General features: G+C 43.6%; 1 protein-coding gene across 1 annotated transcript in view; it reads left to right on the top strand.

Moving 5' to 3' along the window:
• igsf11 (immunoglobulin superfamily member 11) overlaps positions 1-10,178 on the top strand; it is a 104,638-nt gene extending 94,460 nt beyond the window's left edge. The window contains exons 4-8 of the mRNA XM_056441007.1: positions 107-314; positions 718-873; positions 2,263-2,385; positions 4,060-4,207; positions 5,481-10,178. Of these exons, the coding sequence (XP_056296982.1) occupies positions 107-314; positions 718-873; positions 2,263-2,385; positions 4,060-4,207; positions 5,481-6,081 (1,236 nt within the window). The 3' untranslated portion in view covers positions 6,082-10,178. The remainder of the gene's footprint in view (positions 1-106; positions 315-717; positions 874-2,262; positions 2,386-4,059; positions 4,208-5,480) is intronic.
• Positions 10,179-12,274: the final 2,096 nt, after the last annotated feature.

Below are 12,274 nucleotides of genomic sequence, written 5' to 3'. Positions count from 1 at the left end.
TGCCTTCCCCCCTTTTACCATTCACTTCTCTCCTCACCCATTCACCTCATCCTCCATCCTTTTGTGTACCTCTGTAAACCTTCTGCGTGTCTCTCCCCGAATCCAGGTGATCATCTACCAGGGCGGCCAGGTGTTCAGCCTCTCCGACCAACTCATCGGCCGCGTGGGCTTCGTGGCCACCATGCCGAGTAAAAGTGCCTCCATCTTCATCAACAACACCCAGCTGTCTGACACTGGGACCTACCAGTGCCTGGTCAACAACCTCCCAGACAGAGGGGGGCGCAACATCGGCGTCATCGGGCTCACCGTGTTGGGTAAAGATGCATCTGTCACAACAACCCGTCGATATGTGTCCTTCACTTCATCCGCTGAGACGGAGAAGAAGATAAGACGTGATCTCATGTTGAGTTTTGAAGAGCTGCAGCGTTCTTCTGATATTCAGTATTTCTGAAACGGCTGTGGCGGGCATCCTTTTCTGCCAGTTGTAGAGCTCTAAACACGTGTAAACAACAACAAGACACAGTCATGATTATGACGGTTGAAACCGGATTTATCTTGGCAACCGGAAAAATCCATTTTGAGACAATTAGCAGTAAATCAGCTGCTGGATTAACGAATAAAATGTGAGATTTCCTCTGCAATTAGGAAAAACAACAACGATAAGATTAGCATTGTAAAGTGGTTAACAAGCCGCCGCCCACTCTCTCCATCTGCCAGTGCCCCCCTCGGTGCCAGCGTGTCGGGTCCAGGGCGCGCTGGATGTGGGCAGTGACATCATGCTGGTGTGCAGCTCAGAGGAAGGCACCCCCACGCCGTCCTACTCCTGGGAGAAGCTGGACGCGCTGCCCAAGCTGCCGCACAACGCCATGCAAGGTATTACACACAGGCTGGAGTTCCCTTTTGCCCCCGGCAACAGCATCCCACCATCACCTGACATGCGCCAGGCCCAGACTACTGCTGTGGGGTGATGATGGATGGATGCAGTGTTCCAAAGCTTGGGAAATTTGGGAATAAGTGCGTCGGGAATGTGTGTGTTTCTATTTTTTTGGCCACTCTCCCATGCTGAATTCAGACTCTGACACAGTTTTTTACGATTGGACCGGTGTTTATCCGAGTTGTGTTTTGGTTTTCAGCATCGGAGAGCAGTGGTGTGGTCTCACCTCTCCGGCTGCGCCCAGTCAAAAATAATCTTCATCACCGATCACTGTCTTCGTCTGTACACTACTGGTCAATAAAAGGATAATATACCACATGTAACACCAATTTCACATGACAGATTACCATAACAATTAAGTTAATGTTTTCTTCCATGACTAAGATAATGATGTAGACACTCGGACATTAATCATAACTGCAGCGACAGTTCAAATGTCATATAAAACATGTTATTTGTGAGATGATAATGGAGAAGAGGCTCCAGTGTGTCACTCCAAAATGGCATCTGAGTTGATATAAATACTTTTACAAAATTAACTAACCAATAGGTACGTTTCTTACTCATCGTATGATATTTATATTATTTAACACCCTATAAATTAAATATATAAATTAAATTTAAACTATTTGAGAGATCTAGACTCACATATTCATGTTATTGTAATAATAACTTCAAACAAACATTAAAATTAACTTAAATCGGTCTACTCTTAATTTCGTATGCATCTCCTCCTGATAGTGGTCTGAAAGCTAACCTGGTTCAACACAGGTGACCTTTACATTGGTGGGACACATCTTCATGTTTTTAATTGAGTTTTTAGTCTTCTTTTGCTGAAATGAGATCCGTCTCACTTCCTACATGAGGCTTCTGTAATGGATCCAGTAGTTTAGTGACATGATTCTGAACCCACATCAACTCCTTCATCATTTGTGAAAGAAAGGAATCAGTGAACTTCACTTGCACACCTTGTATTAGTGTATAGCACCCTCTGCTGGTAGATATAGGTAGTTCAGTTAAGGGCATTATCTTACTCTAAAACAAGCATTTGCCTTTTTTTCCTCCATTGAACTCATATTACTGAGTTCTACATTGCACTCTAAATGTTGTACATGCATAGGGTCATATGTGTGTGTGCCTCGGCATGGTTTTGTATTGTAGTCCCCTTAGTTACTCTGTGACTCTGTGTGTGTGTGTGTGTGTGTGTGTGTGTGTGTGTGTGTGTGTGTGTGTGTGTGTGTGTGTGTGTGTGTGTGTGTGTGTGTGTGTGTGTGTGTGTGTGTGTGTGTGTGTGTGTGTGTGTGTGTGTGTGTGTGTGTGTCCATCAGACCAGATGCAGGGCACTGTGACAATGAGAAACATCAGCACCAGCACCTCAGGACTCTACCAGTGTACCTCCAGCAACGTCATCGGCAAGAGCACCTGTCTGCTGGACCTGCAGGTCGTGGCACGTGAGTAACCTCGAGAACCCGGCTCCCGTCCCGCTGGATCCATGTCGCGCAGTTATTGTCGTATATATAGACGAGCCGGAGGCACATTCATAGATGGAAAAGCCTTTGTCTCACTCAAACTCTCACATCAGGAAAGTTCAACGTCTGACTCTTTGTCAGACGGATGAACAGAAAGCGCAGAGAGCAGAAGAAGAAAGACAGAGTTGGTCTGGGGTCATCCGGGGTCAGACGGTTTTGATAGCTTGACGGGAAGGACTGCAACGTGGTGACAGAGTGTTTCATGTTGTGCGTCTGACAGTGTGTGACAGGCAGACGCTCGGGGTCAGAAATACAAGCAGACAGACAGCCGAGTGCCGAGCGGGTCCGTCAGAGACGACCGCGGATGTTCACTGTCACCGCGGTGCGGATGTACACGCCGGGAAAGAATCAGCGCAACTCCAAACGATTCTCTTCCATTGATGTTTCATATTTTACTCGAGTATTATTGGGAAGAAAAACAAAACTGATAACACATCCATTGCACACAGAGACATTGAGAACTGTGAATCAGGAACTCTACTTTATGTCACTGCGGAATCCCTCACACCAATTCATCATCTCAATTTAAATTATTTCCAGAACATAAGAGGATATATAAATATATGTCTCTATATTCGGGCGAGGCACTGAACCCCTCGGTGCTCACTGCAGCCCACTGCTCCTTTAGAACTGAGGACGGGTTCAATTCAGATGAGAACGTCCCCACTGGGATCAATGAAGTGTTCATGAAATGAACTGATCGAGAGTCGAGGGTAGAACAAAGACGTGGTCTACCAAAGGGACTCACGGTCGGACGAGCACCCATTCTCAAATACAGTGGACATATGGCACCGTTTAAAGTTTAGTTGTGCAACACGTCACATTTTTACCTTCGCATTGAAAATGCGGAAGGTTATGTTTTGATCGCCGTGTATTTATTTATTTATTTATTTGTATGCGTGTTCCTCGCATAACAAAAAAAGTTTTAAACTGAATCGCATGAGATTTGGTGGGATGATTGTTTATTATCCGGGGACCATTTGATTAGATTTTGGGATCGATCGGGTCAAAGGTCAAGGTCATGAAAAGGTCAAAATCTTCTTGAATCACATGGAATGTGGTGGGATGATTGGTTATTATCCGGGGACCATTTGATTAGATCTTGGGATCAATCGGGTCAAAGGTCAAGGTCATGAAAAGGTCAACATCTTCTTGTTAACATAGCACGGTCAATTCATATCCAATTGGCATGCAACTAATGCCAAAATGTTCATAATTCAATGCCCAATCTTGGGATATGCGAAGGTATGCGCTCTACCGAGTGCCCGTTCTAGTTAAATAGTGTTTTAAGAGTGTATAAGCTGCATAATACCAAGATTGCATTTCCATCGGCGGCTCATAGCTCAGGGTGCTAACAGCGCTAACGGTGCTAACCGAGGCGTGCTCGGGAAATAATGCTCACGTGAAAGTGGCGGTCGAGACGGCGTGATCCAACACGCATGTAGGGAGGGTAACCTCTGCTCAGGGAGACATTGCTTCACTTTATATTGACGTAGGTTGTCGTTTGCCGCGATATCAACGCTCCGAATGTCGTGCGACCGACTTGAGACCGACTTCCCCGCTGACCGGTGCTCCTCCCGTCTCTCCGCTCCGCAGCCCAGCCTCAAAGCGTGGGTCTGATCGCGGGCACCATCGCGACTGGAGTGTTAGCCGTCATCATCTGCTCCCTGTTGGTGGTGGTGACGCTCTTCTACTGGAAGAACAAGAACAAATACGACGAGGAGGAGATCCCCAATGAGATCAGGTACGGCGTTTTTGCTCGTGGCGCTTTCAGTCAGCCAGTTGCAACCGTTCGCTGTTGGTCTCCAGAGCACAAAGACAATCAGTGGGTCCTGAGGTGTGAGGTCAAAGGTCAGGGATGCCGTATGTGTACGGACTGTAAAGCCCTTTGAGGCACACATTTGTCATTTGTGATATCGGGCAATGCCATCCTGTTATTGGACGTCTCAAACAGGGATTGTTTACTTGCACATGTGTTGCAGAGCGCTTCGTATTTCCTTCTGTAGAACGATTAGTGTGTCGGCATGCCAATCGCAAAGATCAGTTTAACAAAAAAATAAGTTAATTGGGTTTAAAGTTTGGAGAATTCATCTTAATTTCATCTGCTGACAGCAAATGTCATCGTCCTCACGGCTAATGTGTCTGTGCAGCTCCGTCAGTTAATTAAATGAGCTGCAATGTCTCCCATCAATCACTGCATGAATCATTTGGAAGATAAATTACAGTTCAGATATCTGAGGCTTTGGCTGATTCATCACTGATAACATACGCCTCATTTTGGGCTTTAACTCTGATTCCATTTCTACCCGACGGCTCTGCTTTCACCCCCACGAACAGAAAGTCACTATCACTTTGATCTCAACCACATTCATCAGGAGTCAAACTCATTTAGCCCAAATGACTGCATACAAAAGATTAGGAGCAAGACTTGAATGAACTGCAGCTTAAAAGCAGTAATTTCATTACATAGACTGTGTATATAAAAAGAAAAAAGAAGTTATTGTTGTTTAAATGTTTTAAATATAAATATATATATATATGTACACGTATATTCATATATATATATATACACATATATATCTATATATTTACACGTATATATATACACATATATATGTACACACATAAATATATATATATATTTATTTTACAATCAAATAAATAGAATAGCCCATGTTAAATTTGGCAATGTAGACATTTTTCTTACTGTGATTTATTTGACAATAATAATAATTTAGGATATGCATATATAAGCATTCGTTGTTTCTACCTATACCTTTCCAGTCTTTCTGTTTCCTATATTATATAGAATAGTAAAAATAAAAATACAACTGTATATTTAACAGGGTTCAGAAAAACATAAGAGCCAAAATGAAAAATGAATGAGTAGTACTACGTGTCTCACTACTTTTAACTCGTTATGCACCAATTCAGGATTCAGTCTAACTATTTGAAGACCGCCTTCATTCCTCGTGTCACTGCCCTCCTCACAACTTCCTCTTGCGTCTCCTGAACAGAGAAGATGACCTTCCTCCCAAGAGGTCATCGTCGGCGAAGGCCTTCCACGCCGACGCCTCGTCCTCGGAGAACGACACGCTGACGTCCACCAACACGGACAACAGCCGCTACTGGCACAACCCCAAACCCAACTACGACACGCACTCCTACACGCGCTACAACGGGGACACGCGCCACACCTTCTCCGCCACCGCCGCCGCCACCACCGCTCACGGTGCACAGAACGCGGCGCACGGCCACGCCCACAGTACAGTGCCCGCGGCACCGGGCTCGGCTCCGCTGACCCGTCACGCGCAGCCGCCACCGCCACCGGCGACGACGACGGCGGGAGCGGCGACGATGACGACATCGTTCGCCAACGGCGGCCACGCGCTGCCGCCGCCCAAGTCTCTGGTGGTCACCACGAACTCCGCCCCGTCCCCGGGCGCCATGGTGCGCAGCAACGGCTCGGTGAGCCTCAAGCCGGCGGTGACGTCCGCGCACGGGCACCACACGCACACGCACACGCACACGTACGCCGTGAGCCAGGCCATGCTGGAGCGGATGGGGGCGGTGCCCGTGATGGTGCCCGCCCAGAACAGAGCCGGCTCGCTGGTGTGAAAGATCACGTGGTGAAAACAGGACCAACGTGAGTGTGATGTATACAAACAATGCATATGACCGGATATGGGCTGAAGCCGCCCGCTGCCCTTTACACCTGTGTCTTGTCTGGACCTCGTTAGCTACAACACCAACTGGGATTCCACATGCAGAGGTCATTTAATGCCAACTCCTTGACGTATGGGACCCTTCATTTAGTCCACGTGGAATATGACCATCCACTCATTGGATGGATTTTTTCCTGGGAACAATTTTTCAGTCACTCGGATATGAATTTACAAAGTTGTGGTGAAATTTCCCCGCACAACCTGGATCCCCAGATGTTTTTTTGGGGTTTTCCATGGCTGGATCATTGTGATGATTGTTTGGACTCAACACATTGTCCGCGTGGTCAGAGAGAGGCGGGCGGCCACTCCCGCAAACATGCATGTGTCTAGGGCTGCAACTAACGATTATTTTGATAATCGATTAATCTGTTGATTATTTTATCGATTAATCGGATAATTAAAAAAACACTGTAATTTTCAACCCTTTATTCAAAACAGGGTCCGTACGGTCATGGAAAACCTGGAAAAGTCATGGAATTTTTAAATGGCTATTAGCAGGCCTAGAAAAGTAAATGAAAAAAATAAAATCCCCAAATGTTTGGAAAAGTAATGCAAATTTGTTTTATTCAAATGTTAATTTACATGGTATATATACGGTATGCTTTGGAATTCTCATTGTTATTTTAAATACTACATCTTCTCACTTGTTCATGTCTACACAGAGTTTTCATTAAATGTTTAATCATGAAAATTTGGTTTAAAGTCATGGTAAGGTCCTGGAGATCCACTGGTCAGCATGTGTATGAACCTGTTCACTGGTCATGTGGATGAACCCGTCACAAACAGACTGACAGCGCTTTACTCTCCTGAGTTGGCTATTTATGGGTTAAACGCCTAATACGGTGAGGGGGCGGGGCTTATCTCCGTTGCCTTTCTCCGTGGAAAAATATTTTCAGCCATCCGCCACGGAATAAATAACCACGTTTTCTACGTTATACTCTTGTGGAAATGCCACACACGTCGTGACATGTAGCGCCCTGGTGTCTGGGTTCATAACGTCACCCGGGGGCGCACTCAGCTCCGTGAATGTCTCCGACTACGTGAAGGACTTCTGCATCCAGCGCCACGTGAGCAGCAGCAGCCAATTAGATTCATCAACAGCGGAGCAGCTCAGCGCTGATTGGCTCTCACAACGCAGCGTTCCGTCTCTCCCTCCACTCTTGTTTCTCCTGCGCGGCTCTGCGCTCAAATCTACTTTGTTTACACTCCGTGACTTATTGAGCGCCGTAATAATCGCGCGACACAACGAATCGATCATGAAATTCGTTGCCAACTATTTTAATAATCGATTTTTATCGATTTTATCGATTCGTTGTTGCAGCCCTACATGTGTCTCTTTGTTTTTTAGGATAACAAATGACAGACCTTATTGTTTAAATCATTTCTTTTCTTTGAGAGTCGATGGAGGATTGTGCATTGAAATCGTGAATGTTTCCAAGCTCAAGGAGGAATGTATGAGGATGAAATGATGTCGGGGGAAATGGCTTTAGAAGCTTCGGGAGAGAGGTTTTATTGGGTGTGATACATTGCATAATATACTTTACGTTATTGAAAGCCAACATTTTAATGACGTTTTCGCCCTTTTCAGAGCAATTTTACATGAAACAATAACTTAACATGACATGATTTACCCATACTTCATATATCAAACCTTTTCTGCACTCACAATATATTGGTGATATTTGAAGATAGCACAAGCACTGAATTCTCCCCACAGGAAGCTACCGCCCCCCTGGTTTAGGACACAACCTGCAGATGGATACTGTCGTAATGTTTGCTGTGTTCATCCTCACCGTTTAATGTCACATCAGTGCTGCTTTCACAAGTCTTATTCAATAAATGCTTTATAATGGGGGAAAAGTAAAATATATGTATGTATATATTTTTTAAGATATATATAGATATGTGTATATATATATATAGATATGTGTGTATATATATTTATCCACAAATATATGTATATGTACATATATATATATATTCACAAATATATATGTATATATATGGAAATATATATACACAAATATATATATATGTATACATATATCCACAAATATATATATATATGTACATATGTATATATACATATATATATATTTTTTAAAGATGATTTTCTTCCCTTTGACACATGCTTTCACCTCTCGGTTTCTACTGTACATATTTAACTACAGAAGTAGGCTAGATTGTGAATCAAAGAAAATACATGACATGTCTGACTGATACATATTCTACAACTCACGTGTCTTAATTTTAAAATGGTTCTTGTGAGAAAACGAGCTGGTTTTTAATCGTCAGTGTTATTAGTTTCAATGAAGGGATGTTTTTCATTTTTTCATTTCTTTTTTAAAGTTTTCATTTTCCAGTGAGTGTTGCCATTTCGTCACAAGGTGTGAGGTAAATTCAGTATGGTTGAACATATGTTTGACTTTAAATAATAAGACACCTCTGCTGTATTAGGGTACAACGTTTCACTGTGTTTCTGACCTTATGTATTTCTATTTTAACCAAATCTCACCAGCCTGTTAAAGAACTGTTTCAGTGTTCCCAACATGTCTCAATCCTCATTTCTCATTGTGCATTTCCTCAATGCCCAAAACTAATACTGTGTTGTAGCTATGATGCAATATTTAATGCAGCTATTTTTTTTTCCTGTTTGACATGCAATATTGGAAAGTGTGTTTTATTCTACAAAGAAATTCCTTTTTGCTTTTGACGTATGCGATTTAATTGAATGTGCTTTTTTGGGCATTTAAATATATACTGAGACAAATTAATGTGCTAACATTACAAAACTTGCTCCAGCTTTAACGCACACACACACATTTTACATTTATATTATTTAGTCCAGTTTACTTTAGAAAACACCTTTTTATGTCAGAACTATTACATTTATGGCATGTTTTCATGCCATTTCATAGTAGGTGTAATATTACACTCATACTTAATTAATTAATACATTTAAGAACATTGGTTGGCAGCTACTTTGGAGTAGTATTAGCGCATTATTTTAGACTGGAATAAAAAATAAATAAATACTCTTTAATCCAAACACATATTTGGCTACACTATGCACAATGCACACTAGCCAAGGTGAGGTACTTTTGTTTTATTGCTGTCATCCCTTATTATAATTCATGCATTTATGGAGTCACACAAAAAAACTGCTTAGTCAGCACTGCTTTCCTGTCACGGTGATGTGTGTTTACACGGGCCTGGATCCAATGGCAATCCTGAAAATTCTCCTTTTTTTTGGCCCAGAAGTCATAATTCAGATAGCTTGTAGTTTATTATCTGCATTATTTTTTATTTTTTATTCACTATCAGTTACAACAACATATATCAGTCCAATTCAATCACAAACATGTTTCTTCATCTGTGTACATTTGACCCCGGTCTGCTATACACCTGCTCAGTATTATTACACATTTATTACACATTTATTACACATTTATCCGACGTGTTTCTTTCTTTGTTTTTTTTGGTCTCAAGGCTGTCCACCATGTGACGGTGCTATTGAACTCACACACATTAATACCTCCCTGCCTTTTTTGTCTGACAGTGTTTTCATGATAAATTAGATTTCACACACCGTCTCACCTGGCGTCCCCCCCCCCCTCCCCCTCCCTGTTCTTCCCAGATACAGTTTCAGTTCAGGCTGGAGAAGCTAAACTGAGATTATTTGACTAACTCTGTCCTCTGTTTGTAGGAACAATGGAGGACAGAGAGCACACCCAGTAGAGAACTACTGAGGCTTTAACCCGGATTGAATATCAATCCCTCATCTTCTTCCCATAGGTCGGCGTGTGGAACACATGGTGATATGTGGGTTGTGTATAGAGATAAATAATGACTTGTGATATATATTGCCAATAGTTAAGCCAATCTGTAAATATGTATAAAAATACATCTTGTTCTTACTGTTGGGTTGAAATGAAATAGGAAAAATAACACTGGAACTTGTAGTGAATAAATATTGTTAATACATTCTAATCGGCTTCCCTTCTTTCGTTTGTTGGTGTGTTGCATGTTTTATTTGGCGTGCTATGATTTCCCAGCCTGCTTCATGTTTTTAAGATGACAAATGACATTGATCAATAACGAACAATATAATTAAAGAACGAAAGAAAGAAGAAAACAAGTTAAACTAGAACATTTCGTGAGACATTTAGATGGTGTGACTACTTCAGAGAGGTGTTTATATACATGACATAACCGGGAGTAGGATGTGTTAATGAGGTCAGTTTGCTCCTGCCTGCCCACATAGGGGAGAGACAGAGAGTACAGGGTGAGGGGGTCCTACCTTCCTTCCTTGCCTCCTTGCCTGGCTTCCTTCCCTTCCTTTCCTTCCCCGTGTCTAATCACTAATCATGTCTTTAGGTGAGTGATTGCCGGATGCAGAACACCTGGTCCGAGAGCAGGAGGGCATAAAGGCCTTGATCCACACTGTGCGGGGGGGGGTTGTTCTCCTCACAGGTGGAGTGGTGGTCGTGGTTGGGACTCTGCTGCTGGTTCCTTTGCTGTTGGTTCCTTGGCTGTTGGTTTCCTTTGGTTTGGCTGACAACACTTACACTCCTTCCCACACCCATGCACATGGACACTACTGATGTTACTGACTGCCACACCTCACTACGTTGTGTTCCATTATTACGTTAAATAAACACCTTTTCCTTAATTTAATGCTGTGTCCGCGCCATATTTGCCATGCCCTAAGAGCCGGGTTGTGACAAATTGGGGGCTCGTCCAGCTTTTTCCCGTGTGCAGTAGGTGATTTGGGAACGTGTAGCGGTAGGCTGTTGAATTTGTTTGCTTGCAGCATTTGCGGCAACGACACGGTAAAAAGTGTTCTTACGGTGGGTTTACGTCGTAACCTAGCGGTACGTGGCGCATATATGCAAATATTTGGTTGAGCACTTTCCAGGGCATTCATTTGTTGTTTGTGCCGCTCGTGGGATTTGAGGTTTTGGGTTTGAGCTACTCCGTAAATTACGATATTTATTGTAGTCTTTGCTCTTCAGTATTCGAGGAGGTTTGTTACATTTATGCTGCGGTAGGTCCGGATCACGATTGCAGGTTGCTCTGTGCGTAAGTGGTGTGGAGTTTCCCCTGGTAGGCGTAGCAACGTTCCCTGTTGGGTTCGTTGAGCGGTGTTTGTTGTTGTGCTGTGGCGAACGTGGTTGAAGCTTGCTTGGGAGCATGGCCGTGGTGTCTGTGGAGTTGCTAGCTTGCTAGTCGCTCTGCTAAACCAGCGGTCTTCAGTGCATAAATACCCACCACAAGTAGCTGCATGAAGACTAGGGACAAGCTTAGATAGTAGGGAGACTCTACACCAGGTTGAGGGTTATTCCTCATTGCACGAGAGTGTTCACTTTGTAGGGTCTGTCTGAGTCTGCCGTGGTGGTAAACGTGGCTTTTGTTGGTCATCTTGGTAAATAGTTGAGATGTCGGAGGCTGAGGCGTTCGTTGATTCTCCATCTCAGGAGTCCCTGGATGTGTGCACAAGAGAGCAGCTGCTTTGGATCGCAAATCATTACAAGGTGGTGGTTGAAGGGGACAAACGTGTCAAAGAGAATATCAAAGATGCTATAATGTCAAAATTGATTGAGAGAGGAATTCTGTCTGAGGGAAAGATTCGGGCCCTGTTTCTACTGCTGTGTCTTTTCGAACTCATGGACTAACGTTTGAGCAACAAAAGGAGATTTTGCTGTTACAGATGGAACATGAAAGGAGTAAACTGGAATTGGAGAATAGTAAGCAGATAGAAATGGAGAGAAGCCGCCAAGAGCTGGAGAGATATCGTTTGTCTCTGATCGCAGATGGCAAGTTGTCCTGGGACGGCCGGGGCCCACCCCGGGCCCACCGGGGCCCAGGCCTGGGGGAAGCACGTGGATGTGAGTAATTTGCGCTGGTTGCCACCGTTTAATGAGAGGGACCCTGACACGTTTTTTTTGCTATTTGAACGGGTAGCTAAGGCTAGAGACTGGCTCGATGAGGACTGTGCACTGATGCTTCAGTGTGTCCTGTCAGGGAAAGCACAGGAAGCGTATTCCACTTTGAGTCTGGAGGACAGTTCGAGCTATACTAAGATA

The sequence above is a fragment of the Pseudoliparis swirei genome, chromosome 20 (assembly GCF_029220125.1).
Source record: "Pseudoliparis swirei isolate HS2019 ecotype Mariana Trench chromosome 20, NWPU_hadal_v1, whole genome shotgun sequence".
In the NCBI taxonomy this organism is placed as follows: domain Eukaryota; kingdom Metazoa; phylum Chordata; class Actinopteri; order Perciformes; family Liparidae; genus Pseudoliparis; species Pseudoliparis swirei.
This window is presented reverse-complemented; position numbering and strand designations above follow the sequence as displayed.